Consider the following 12,074-nt stretch of genomic DNA (forward strand, 5'->3'; position numbering starts at 1 on the left):
AAAGGGTGACCCAAGTAGTGTCCAATAAAAAAATCTAAAAATTTCATCTTTCTTCTATTTTGTTTATTATCTTTTTTTCTTGGTCATGAATCATGATCTATTTGACAGGCATGGCCATAGGATAAGCTATTGGATATTGAGATATTCCACGCTTTTTGTTTTGGGTGGTTGCTCAGAAATATATTATAGTTTTAATTTTATTTTCTACCAAAACTCGCCCGTTATTAAAATTATAAAAAAGAGAGAGTGCAGCAAAAATCACCAATCAGAGCCACGTCAGCAAGGGGAGGTGGGGCCTGCATCCTAGTAATAGACACGTGGATAGTTGAAAAACGCAGTGCATCAATGTGGACTTTTTTATTGGGAGAGGTAAAAAACCGTAACAGCGCAAAGCTGACGACTTTGCACCCGAAGACTTCGAAAGAAGATTGGATAAACGTTACCATGAAAATCGGAGACCAAAGAAGAGAAGGAACAACAAGCATCAGCGAACCACGTGTAAACACGTGTCGTCAACGGAGACGACACTGCTGGTGGGTCTGGTGATTTCAGGATGAGCCAGTAGAACACGGTGAACGCCAGAACAAAAAAGAAAAAAGAAAAGGGGAAATTACACTTATGCCCTCTGTTTCGGGTCAGTCTCACAGTCTCACTCTCCATTAATAAATCTCACTGATTGTTGAATTATTTATGTTTTCCAATAACGAGTGACTATTATAATAATACAATCTCATTTATTTAAGGATTCAACAAGATGGACAAGCAAGGAATAACTTTTTAAATTTTAATTATTAGATTTACTTTAATAAATTATTAATTTTATAATTATGTTAAATTTAATTATTAAATATATTGTCTCTCACTTATCTCTTATGTTAAGTTTTTTAAATGAATCTAACTATATAATAATAAATAACAATTACCCTAAACTTTTAAAACGCACATTATAATAACGAGTGACAATTTTATTATTATAAATATCATATAATATATGATCAGTTAAGATAACACAAATAAGATTAATTGTCAAAAAAAATAACACAAATAAGATTTATTTGCATATTTACCCTCTGAAATTATAATTTTGTCTTTCCTTTAAAATTTATTATATTAATTTACTTTTTGTAAGTTTTTCTCGTGTTTCATATAATTTTAAACCGTCAAATCTGTCAATTTATCTCCTACCATATAGACATCATGTCATTAATTCGAATAGTGAACATATTTAATAATTTTGGATTATGTGAGACATGAAACTTACATGAGATAAATTAAGATAATAAATTTAAAGAAGATAACGTGAGACAAAACTTTAATTTTAAAGAGTAAATGTGTAAATAAGCTCACAAATAATTAAAGCATGAGAATAAGAAGAAGAGTTAAAGTCTGTAAATCGCCACCCTACGACAAATTAAGATGCGAGCTAATTTTTCTAGGGGCATATTAAAAAATGAGGGGCATAGATGTCATTATCCAAAAAATATAATTGAAGTGGAAACGGTGGAGAGATACGTCGCCGCTTAGAGGTTGTGTGGGCCCCATCGCTCCGGGCTCCTATAAATACGTGGCCCGAGACGCGGAGTATTTACTCCTTCCACCTTAATACGTGTTTGCCTCCCAGCGCGAAAAACAGAGAGAAGAAAATAAAAAAATTACGTGTTGCTGGCTTGCTGCCTCCTAGTTCTACTGCACCACTTTATTCTCCACATTCATCGGTTTCATCTTTTTGCAAACAGACATTCCCTTTTTTGGTGCTTTTTCCCGTTCCTGCTTTCTGGGTTTTTTCAATCACACAATGTGTGGAATACTTGCCGTTCTTGGTTGCTCCGACGACTCTCAAGCTAAGAGGGTTCGCGTGCTTGAACTTTCTCGCAGGCAAATTCTAATTTTCCCTTAATTTTGTGCTATAATTTCTACTTATTATTTGGTTTTGCAACTTGAAATAAGTGGGGAGTTCCACGCCTCTATTTTTCATGATTATCTGAACTTGATCAGAATGTGGTGAACTGGGTATGGCATTCCTGCATGTATGCCAACTGGGTTGCCTAGAAATTTGCCTTTCTCCAAATCAAACGTTTGCTTTCTGACCCTTCTGATAGGATTGACCACATGGCCACAAGCATATATGTGACTCCTCATAACAAATAACATAATTGTGAGTGGGGTTGTGGGGTTTTGGGGGGGGGAGGGGGGGGGTCCATGTCCATTTGACTATGTAATGGTACCATGATTGGGGGCATTTTTGAAAAAAAAAAAAAAAGGACAAGAAACTTGGGCTGAAATATTGCTATTGTTGTTGTTGGTGTTACAGATTGAAGCACCGTGGGCCTGACTGGAGCGGTCTGTACCAGTATGGAGATTGCTTTTTGGCTCACCAAAGGCTGGCCATCATTGATCCTGCTTCTGGGGATCAACCTCTGTTTAATGAAGACAAGTCAATTGTTGTCACGGTATGCCTCATGCCTAACAATTATTGTGATCTGAAGTTGTAAATTTTGTATATACTAGCAGCTTAATTTTTGACTAATCCAGGATAATAATTCAATTACTGATAAAGGGTTGTGCTATAATTCATCAGGTAAACGGAGAGATTTACAATCATGAAGAATTGAGGAAGCGTCTGCCCAATCACAAGTTTCGAACTGGCAGTGATTGTGATGTCATTGCACATCTGGTGGGTCACTTTATCACATCTTTGTTACGGATTCATAATTTCATACCAACTTGGTATGATAAAATCACAGAAATTTATGGCGTATAAAAATTAAACACTATGATTAAGTCTTTCTCATTAGTTATATGTCAGTTTCATGTGTTTGTGGTTTCAATTCCTTATTCCTAACCAGTTTGATCAAAGTATGGGATGTTGAATGTGCTATCTGATGGACCTGTAATTGTTGGTTAGCATTAGCCATGTATTAACTAACTGTGTTTCTTAATTTCTTTTGAGTAGTATGAAGAGTATGGAGAGAACTTTGTGGACATGCTGGATGGCATGTTCTCTTTTGTGCTGCTGGATACCCGCGACAACAGCTTCATTGTTGCTCGCGATGCTATTGGAATCACTTCCCTCTATATTGGCTGGAGTCTCGATGGTAAATTTTCGTAGCAGCCCTGTTTTCACCACAATTTTATGGTCCTTCAGTTTTATTTATTTTTTACTTGAAGTTGAATGATGTATGTTACAATAACTTAGCATATTGTGTTTATTTCCAGGCTCAGTTTGGATAGCATCAGAACTGAAAGGATTAAATGATGATTGTGAACACTTTGAGTCCTTTCCACCTGGTCATCTGTACTCAAGCAAAGAAGGTGCACTAAAGAGATGGTACAATCCTACTTGGTTCTCAGAGGCCATTCCATCAACCCCATATGATCCACTTGCTCTGAGACGTGCCTTTGAAAGTGTAATTATTTCTATAGGTTACTGAATTACTCTTATTTGGCATGCATGTCAAACTGGTAATTTGTAATTGTAACTTATGTTTTGAGTGTAATTTATGCAGGCTGTAATCAAGAGGCTAATGACTGATGTGCCTTTTGGGGTACTTCTCTCCGGAGGCCTAGATTCATCTTTAGTCGCCTCTATCACGGCTCGCCACTTGGCAGGCACAAAGGCGGCCAAGCAATGGGGGGCACAACTCCATTCCTTCTGTGTTGGACTAGAGGTGTGTTCTAAAATATTTCGACAAAGATTTACAATATGGTCATGAGTGCTTCTTGAACCCTAAACTAGTCTCTCCATATGATGAGCAGGGTTCACCAGATTTAAAGGCAGGAAAAGAAGTTGCAGACTATTTGGGAACCGTTCACCATGAGTTTCATTTTACCGTTCAGGTATCAATACAAAAACGTGTTTAAAGCTAACGACTTTGTTCCTATCTTCATCAGTAGCCAAAATGGTAACCATTTGCATTTGGCATGTGATAGGATGGAATTGATGCTATTGAGGATGTTATATACCATGTTGAAACATATGATGTAACCACTATTCGAGCTAGCACCCCTATGTTTCTTATGTCACGTAAGATTAAGTCTTTGGGGGTCAAGATGGTGATTTCTGGTGAGGGCTCGGATGAGATTTTTGGTGGATACTTGTACTTCCATAAGGCACCCAACAAGGAAGAGTTCCACCGTGAAACTTGCAGAAAGGTACTGGGTTTATTACATTAATTTACATTGAAGATAGCTTGCTATCCTAGGGGATGGAAAAAGATATAACAGGGAGTTGTTCTTTTGATGGATGCAGATTAAGGCACTGCACATGTATGATTGCCAGAGGGCAAACAAATCAACATCTGCTTGGGGCTTAGAAGCTCGAGTCCCTTTCTTAGACAAAGAATTCATTAATGTTGCAATGGCTATTGACCCAGAGTATAAACTGGTAAGAAATAAGACTCTAAAATATTGGGATTGCTTTACTTTTACAGCTTAACTCAACTTTTAAAGTACAATACTGATCACCTGACTTTTCACTATATTTGTTAATTACCTTCAGATCAAAAAGGACCAAGGAAGAATTGAGAAATGGGTCCTCCGGAAGGCCTTCGATGATGAGGAGCAACCTTATCTGCCAAAGGTATGTGTTCATAATTCTTTTTCAGATAATAAATATTGCTAATAAGCTGCAGCCCCTGACATCCATACCACATCGACTCTTAAACTGACATATCCTGTTTAATGCCTGCAGCACATTCTATACAGGCAGAAAGAACAGTTCAGTGATGGGGTAGGCTACAGCTGGATTGATGGCCTGAAAGCCCATGCTGCTCTACATGTACACATCTATCTAATCTTTTTTTCCCCTCTCTTACACTTGTCTTTTACATTTTGTTGGTAAAAGGTTATTAGATTGACTTGGCTGATGATTGATGCTCAACTTATACCTTCAGGTGACCGATAAGATGATGCTGAATGCTGCACGCATCTTCCCACACAACACTCCCACCACAAAGGAAGCCTATTACTACAGAATGATTTTCGAGAGGTTCTTCCCACAGGTAATCCGCTAGAAACTTTCACAATTCATAAGCATTTCTTATACCTGTTGATAACACAGAGAGCTAACTTGTTATCCGGATTTTGCAGAACTCAGCCAGGCAGACAGTACCTGGAGGAGCAAGTGTGGCATGTAGCACAGCCACAGCTGTGGCATGGGATGCCGACTGGTCCAACAATCTTGACCCTTCTGGCAGGGCTGCTCTTGGAGTGCATCAATCAGCTTATGAAAAGCAGGCTGCACCTGTTACTAGTGGGATTGTGCCTCCAGCCATCATTGATAATGTACCTCAGATGATGGTGAGCACCCCAGGAGTCGCAATTCGCAGCTAGTATGAATGCCCTGCTGGAATACCCCCAACTTCTGCAAATATGAGGGTAGTCTACCACTCACAGAATTAAGATACTTTGCAATGCCTTGATGTATAAAAGTTATAGGCACTATGTAAAAGTTCCAACTTATCCCCCCTTTGGTGGTTTAAACATATTGTGTTATCATTTGTTGTACTTTTCTAATACAAGTTTTTGAAGTCTGTTATCTACAATAATGGAAATGTTTTTAAGATTAAAATGTGAATATTCTTCATCTTTACATACAATGACGAATAAGCCTAAAATATATGTCTTTGAGTCTCTCTTCCACCACTATCCAATTAGTTTGTTGTCTTTCAATTATTTTTCTTGGAACTGGAAGAGATTGGTCCCAAAAAACGTGGTCCATCATTGACCAGGTTTTGGGATAAACACAAGTATTTTTTTTTTTTTTGGTAAGATGGATAAACACAAGTATTTAAGGATCACACTTTCATGCCGAAAAAAATAAAAAGATCTCACTTCAACATTTTCCAGTGGCGCAGATAGGAAATCCACAAATTAAAAGACTGACGGGTGGTGAGGTCGATCTTCAATGGCCCAACTAGACCAACAGGCTGACCTAGATTGGGCCTAGATTGACCCAAGCCGTGTGGCCTAGGGCTTTAATTGACTAAACTAGTAGGCCTTGAGCTAGAGCCTAGAGGCACAACACAGAAATTAAAAAAATATATAGGCAAAGTGTGTGGCTGCTGGGATTCGAGCCCAGGTCTCCACGGCCACAACGTGGAATTCTTACCACTAAACTACAGCCACTTTGTTGTTTAGTTGTTCCTAAAATTATTATAAGTATTATTGACTATTTGTTTTTCAGTCTCTCTCCCCTCTATTCTCTATTTGTTATTGCAATACACCAAAATCAAGTTCAATAAAAATGATTCTTTGAAACAGCCTTCCTCGTAATTTGAGTACCATACCATTCTTTAAATTTGGTAAACACAAAATGGAAATAACAATTAAAGGTCTTCATTAGCAAAGAAAAATTAAAGAGTCTTCCATAATTGGAAAAATAATGAGGAAATAAGAACCTTATTTCTCCTCACTAATACTGACTATATATTAGCATTACTTTACAAATTACATGATAGAGATAGAGATGCAATTTTGCACCCTTTGATAAATGTATATAATAAAACCTATATAACTTGTTAGACTGCTAATATAAAATTAGAAGAAGAGGGTGGTGTAAAAGAGTTGGTTCCAAGTGTCTGGCAGTCCAGGAAGGCACCAATGGCTACAATCTGCTGAGCGGTCAGGGTTGGCTCTCTGCTGAGGGCTCAAGTCCCCACTGTAAATTGATGGGTGCCCATCTTTTCTGAGCTCTGAAAGCATTGTAATGTCTAGCAAAGATGGTGGATAGCGCATGTCCCTAATCACACTGTCCACCACCCTCATTTGGTCTGGGTATGCCCCTGGGTATGTTATCCCACTCACTGTCATTGGTGCTGTTTCCCCATAGCAGTTCTTGGTTGTAGCGCTTGTGCCCCCATTCCATTCATTTGGACTGTCAATTTCACATGTTATTCAAGTTTTTACCATCATGTACCAAATATAACAGCATAGCTAATGTGAACTCTTGCACTAATTAAAACATGTAATGTATGCATATGAAGAGTAATGTTCTCCAATTGTAAGAATTCTGATGTGAGGCTATAATTCGGTATCACACATTCAAATAAGAGCTCAACTAATCAATATTTTAAATTAACATTCTACAAATTACTTATTGAAGTATGTAACTAGAGAGCATTTTCTTGGCGTGTTATAATGTGGTATCACACATTTAAATAAGATCTCACCTAATCAATAATTCAGATTTTGTGAATTTGACAACGTAACATGAAAAACATGAAAGATTATTTGACATAAAAGACTGCCTATATAGAATATTTTCCTATGCATGCATGATAAACTATGGCTAGCTTGTTGAGTCACATAGTGGATGTCGAGATTTGAGAAAAAGTGGTCCACTATTAGTGGTGAGCCGTACATGAGCAGTTTTGTCTTGTATGAAGATTGCATGTGTTTACTGTTTACTGTGTAGAGCCACCGACAAAAACAGTGCTCTTTCCCACCTCTTTGAACTTTCCATGTCTTTACTGTTTACAAGACCTACACATTAAAAGTTTCCTAGACAAATTGGTGTAATTTTTTTATGATTTTATCTCTGGAGGTAGTTCCTTTAAGAGGTTTTACCAAATAATAATGTACCAGTAAAATTGTGAATCTGCTTTGGTTGGGTTGGACCGACCTAAACCCAAGGCAGGATTCAAAAAGATATCTAAGAATGGAGCGAATTTTTAGTGCTTGGAGCTGCTAGATAATGAAGCCTGGAAAAATGGAATTCCACCAACACAATATTTGAGAGAGAGAGAGAGAGAGATACTCACTTGTAGTGTGTGGGAGATATGGACAGAAAATAGACTCGGGTCCTTGTGGTGTCGATGTTGGAGTCAACCCAATTGGCCCATGTTTTCATCCCTTTCTCCAAAGCAGCTAAACGATCCATATCTTGGTAATATCTCCCTCCTGATTCCATGTATTCCCACCTACACGTTACAAAATACCAGAGCCCAAGAAAAGATATCAAATTTCAACCCCATCATATCATGTCATATTCAAGGTGTATTTGGACAGAAAAACTTTAATATTACAACGAATGTATAGTTTTTTATATTTATCTCTCATATGGTAAAGAAAGCAATTAAATACATAACATGTAATACAACCCTGTTAGATAAAAAGTGTAAAAAGAAGTTTTACATAAGGAAGTGTCAAAAAGCATTTTTATTATGTTATAATAGAAGTGGCTACTAACAAATACGTTACTTAATAAAACTATGAATTGGACCCAATAATTGGAAGTGCACAAAAACACCATAAGATAAAAGGAAATAGACAATTTGCTGACCCTTGGAGAGATCCTATGTGGCTCCACCAGTGACCGGTGTTAAACGACAGCACATCGGCATCCCGCCACGCATTGCTGTTCCCGTCAATGTTGTCAAGCCTTAGAACCCTCTTTCCTTGTACCACATCTATGTCCACCAGATATGTAGCTTTATAAAATTGCACTGTCAAATCGTAGTCCTGCATTATAGTATCAAAACCCAATAAGGTTCTGTTTCGATTGATATAATGCTCTCATTTCATAGATCATGACTTTTTGTGGATAACAGCATGGATTGGTGGTGCTCTCCTGCTGTCACCACCCATTTGCCCCCAAATTGGGTCCCTCAAAACAGATTTCCCAAATGATTCTTTTGGAAAAGAAAGAAAATTTGTGCATTTAACAAAATGGGTCTTGAAATTTTTTGTTCCTATTACAATCAAAGTGTTTGATAAAATTCCAAACCCACACAAAAAGTAAGGGCATTGGCATTGAATCGAATGGTTTCAAGGTTTTTAAAGAAGAAATACTAAAACCCAGAAAGAGGCAAGCAATTCCTTCAAAATCAGAGTCACTCACCAAGAACCTAAATGTTGAGAGTGGTTCTCCTCTGACCATTTGTGTCTGGGTTTGAGGAGCTGCAGAGTAAATCATGCAAACCAAAGACTCCCATTGGTTCCTCCCAAGCGAATCACCTACAAACATCACTGTTTTCCCTTTCATTTTGAGCAGAAACTCAAGCCCATTGAACCTACCAACAACATGCTACAGCCAAAGTCATTCACCACTTTTGGAAAACCAACAAACACAGACCCATTTCAATACACAACACTAGGAGTGCTTTGCTTACCTTGGGAGCTCACAATTGAGAGGTCTCCATCTGTATTTGAGGTAATCACTGTCTGGGCGACCGTACATTTGGCAGTTGAACTGAGGGTCTATGATGATAGGGCACTCAGAAGATTGGTACATTGGGTATGTGTCATCTCGAACCCAAGTGCCTGCAAACAATGCACAAGTGCTTTGGTTGGTTTGGAACATTGGTGAAGTTCTGTGATGGTGGTTGTTGTTGCTGTGGTGGTGCTTTAAGCTCATTATCAAAGCTGAGTGGGATTGAACCAAAACTAGGCAAAGAATTGTTACACATAATCCCAAAGAAGAGCTGGAAGATTGAGGACAAAAAAGAGCCATTAATGTGGAGGTTATTGGGTGATGAAGAAAAGCAAAAGCTGCAAAGAAAGAAAGAGGGAAACAGAGAGAGAGAGAGAGAGAGAGAGAGAGAGAGAGAGAGAGAGAGAGAGTGAGCGTGGAACTAATAATGCAATTTAAATAAGGGTTGAAATCTTGGTCCTGTTTGGGTTTTATATAAAAAGGGGGAAGGGGGGTTTTAGATTTGTTGTGTGCATGTGAAGGTGGCTAAGGTGGGTTCACGCGAGATTCAATGGACTGATGACGGTGGTCTTTGTGAGATTGATTTGGATTGGACTCCTGAAGCCCTGAAGTGACACTTCTTTCTTAATGGAGATCTGAAATCCTTGCGATTGTCCTCAAGTGTTTTTGTCCACCCATCATGGGGCTCTTATTGAATCCAGTCTTTCTGTGAATAAAATGGAAGCAAGGTTGGGGCCAACTGGGTTAAGCAAGAGAAGGGGTTTTTACGAAGTTGGGGCCAATTGGGCAAGTTGTGTGATAAGGTGCAGTGTCATTAGACTCATTACTCTGCACCTTTTTTATGTTGTAGGGGGAGGCAAGGGCAATGTGGGTGAGGTCATCCCAAGTTGGTACTATATATGGGGGCCTCTATGTTATGTTATGGTAGGCACCTCAAAGCTGGATTCCTATCTCTCATTCATTTATTATAAAAGGAGCCAAAAAGTAAAATGTAGGTCTTCACCTTTTTGTTGAAAGAAGAAGATGTTCTTTGCTTTACTTACCAATGCATACATAGAACATCATTCTTATTTACTTTGCTTTATAGAAAACTATGGTGCAAGCTGCCTCATGTACCATCACCATCCTCATGAATTGGGTTTGATCATGACAAATTCTTTGGCTTCTATATTGAAATTCAAACATATCACCCGCTAAATATGCTTTTAGCAGATGATAGCATGTCCTTTTATGACAACTGCACAGCAAAAAAGCTTTTCATTTTAACGAAAAAGAGAGATTGTGAAGGTGCATTATTAGATATTTTGATGAGACCGTCTCTAGTGTGGACGAGGATTTCAACATCCACCGCATTTAAGGGCAGATAACTATACCTTACTAGTCCATTAGGTATCCTTACAAGTATCTAAGTGATCAGGACGTATGTATTATATATAGCGTCCGTATTAGCATTTTTCTAATTTGATATGCTATGTTATTAAATTTTAATCAAATATAAACTACAAAATTAAATAAAAAATTTTATAAACCCAATTCAAATTGACAATTTAATAACATAACAAGCATTAAAATAATTTCTTATTTTCTAAACATCGAGTTATTTTAATGATTTCCCTCATGAGGATTGCGGCATTGACTATCATAATGTGAATAACCCTGTTTTTCATAGAGATAGGAGGGTTGGAATCTTGCTTGCTTGTATTGAAATCACACGTTTCCGTAGCGCATGAAGCAAGAATTGGTTCCATATATCTCTGTATATTTAAATTCTTTCGATGAACATTAAAATGCAATCAATACATAAACAATGATGGGATATTGCATAGGAGCACGGTCTTGTACATGTCTTAATAGCAACACCTTCATATTAATTTCATGGCAACGGACAACCAATCAAACCCACAAAGAATGGTCACAATCCATAGCAAATCAACCAAAAGTTCAACAAATATAATTAGCATAAATTTGGGCAACTCCCAAGTGAACAAAATTTAGCGAATATATTAATGTGAAAATTTAGTGAGAAAAATTCAGGGTCACTCATCACATAATTTGTGGAACAAAATTGATTGAGTGAATGTGACATAGTATGAGAAAAGAAACATGATTTATGATTTGAAGAATGTGACAGAGATGTTTGCATGTGTCAGGTATGAAAGCTATGGGCAATGCCCCCATTGGGGGTTATTAGGGACTCGCAAGTTGCAAGTTGCAAGTTGTGTTCACTGCCAGCTGCCTAAATTGAACTCTTTCACCACCGTTCATATCTTTGCTAATATCCGATAAGGACAAGGACAATAGCTGTTGGATTAAAATGCTTTAATCTTACTGTAAGTAACCAAAAGCATGAAATGCCTGACATGCCACTCTTCAATGTTGGACAGTCAGGGTCAATCATATATCACCGTAGCAGCTATGGAGCCTATGGTTAAACTAAAATGCTTTAATCTTATTGTAAGTAACCAAAAGCATGAAATTGTGCAGAGCCGGCAGTTATTTCAATATCACTAAGCAGTCTAAGCAGTTGTAGTGGTACTTGTTAATTGCAAAAACCAGTCTCCCGGTTACATAAAAATGGGGCATACTGCATTAGTAAAATTTGCTATCCCACAAGCAGTACAAGTTAAACCCCAATCTTCCCCAGGCCATATAAAATTATGAATTAAAGTTTCACCACTATCCCTATCCTGCAGTGACATGTTCAAATTCAAGCACATTATGGCAATAGCACTTGGTCACGAAGAGTTCCAATAATCATCCAATTTACATTATCTTTTCGAAATATAATCTTCAATACCAAAGAAGAAGCCATATATACATATTACAAAGTCATAATTTTCTCCAACTTTGGTAAGTATGAGCATACAAACTGCATAAATATATAGGCGACAATACATTTCTAATCCACCATTCCCTGGACAAA

At 37.7% G+C, this 12,074-nt stretch overlaps 2 protein-coding genes and 1 non-coding gene across 3 annotated transcripts; 1 reads left to right on the top strand and 2 right to left on the bottom strand.

Annotated features, from left to right (window-relative positions):
* Positions 1-1,603: 1,603 nt before the first annotated feature.
* LOC147296357 (asparagine synthetase [glutamine-hydrolyzing] 1) lies at positions 1,604-5,546 on the top strand. Its single transcript, XM_086234357.1, has 13 exons — positions 1,604-1,875; positions 2,312-2,450; positions 2,579-2,674; positions 2,954-3,095; positions 3,217-3,407; positions 3,507-3,668; positions 3,757-3,837; positions 3,931-4,152; positions 4,250-4,384; positions 4,499-4,579; positions 4,691-4,777; positions 4,893-5,000; positions 5,089-5,546. Exons 1-13 carry the CDS (start codon positions 1,796-1,798, stop codon positions 5,329-5,331), a joined length of 1,767 nt encoding a protein of 588 aa, XP_086090483.1. The 5' UTR covers positions 1,604-1,795; the 3' UTR covers positions 5,332-5,546.
* Positions 5,547-6,054: 508 nt separating this feature from the next.
* On the bottom strand, positions 6,055-6,126 carry TRNAH-GUG (transfer RNA histidin (anticodon GUG)). Its single transcript has one exon. It is a non-coding gene; the product is annotated as a tRNA-His (tRNA).
* A 227-nt stretch (positions 6,127-6,353) lies between these two features.
* Positions 6,354-9,706, bottom strand: PMR5 (Pmr5/Cas1p GDSL/SGNH-like acyl-esterase family protein (DUF828)). Its single transcript, XM_086244620.1, has 5 exons — positions 9,111-9,706; positions 8,840-9,011; positions 8,282-8,460; positions 7,761-7,919; positions 6,354-6,874 (listed from the first exon to the last, which is right to left on the bottom strand). The coding sequence occupies exons 1-5, from the start codon at positions 9,449-9,451 to the stop codon at positions 6,538-6,540; spliced, it is 1,188 nt and encodes a 395-aa protein (XP_086100746.1). The 5' UTR covers positions 9,452-9,706; the 3' UTR covers positions 6,354-6,537.
* Between the last annotated feature and the right edge of the window lie 2,368 nt (positions 9,707-12,074).

The sequence above is a fragment of the Dryas octopetala genome, chromosome 1, assembly GCF_963921425.1.
Source record: "Dryas octopetala chromosome 1, drDryOcto1.1, whole genome shotgun sequence".
Classification (NCBI taxonomy): Eukaryota; Viridiplantae; Streptophyta; class Magnoliopsida; order Rosales; family Rosaceae; genus Dryas; species Dryas octopetala.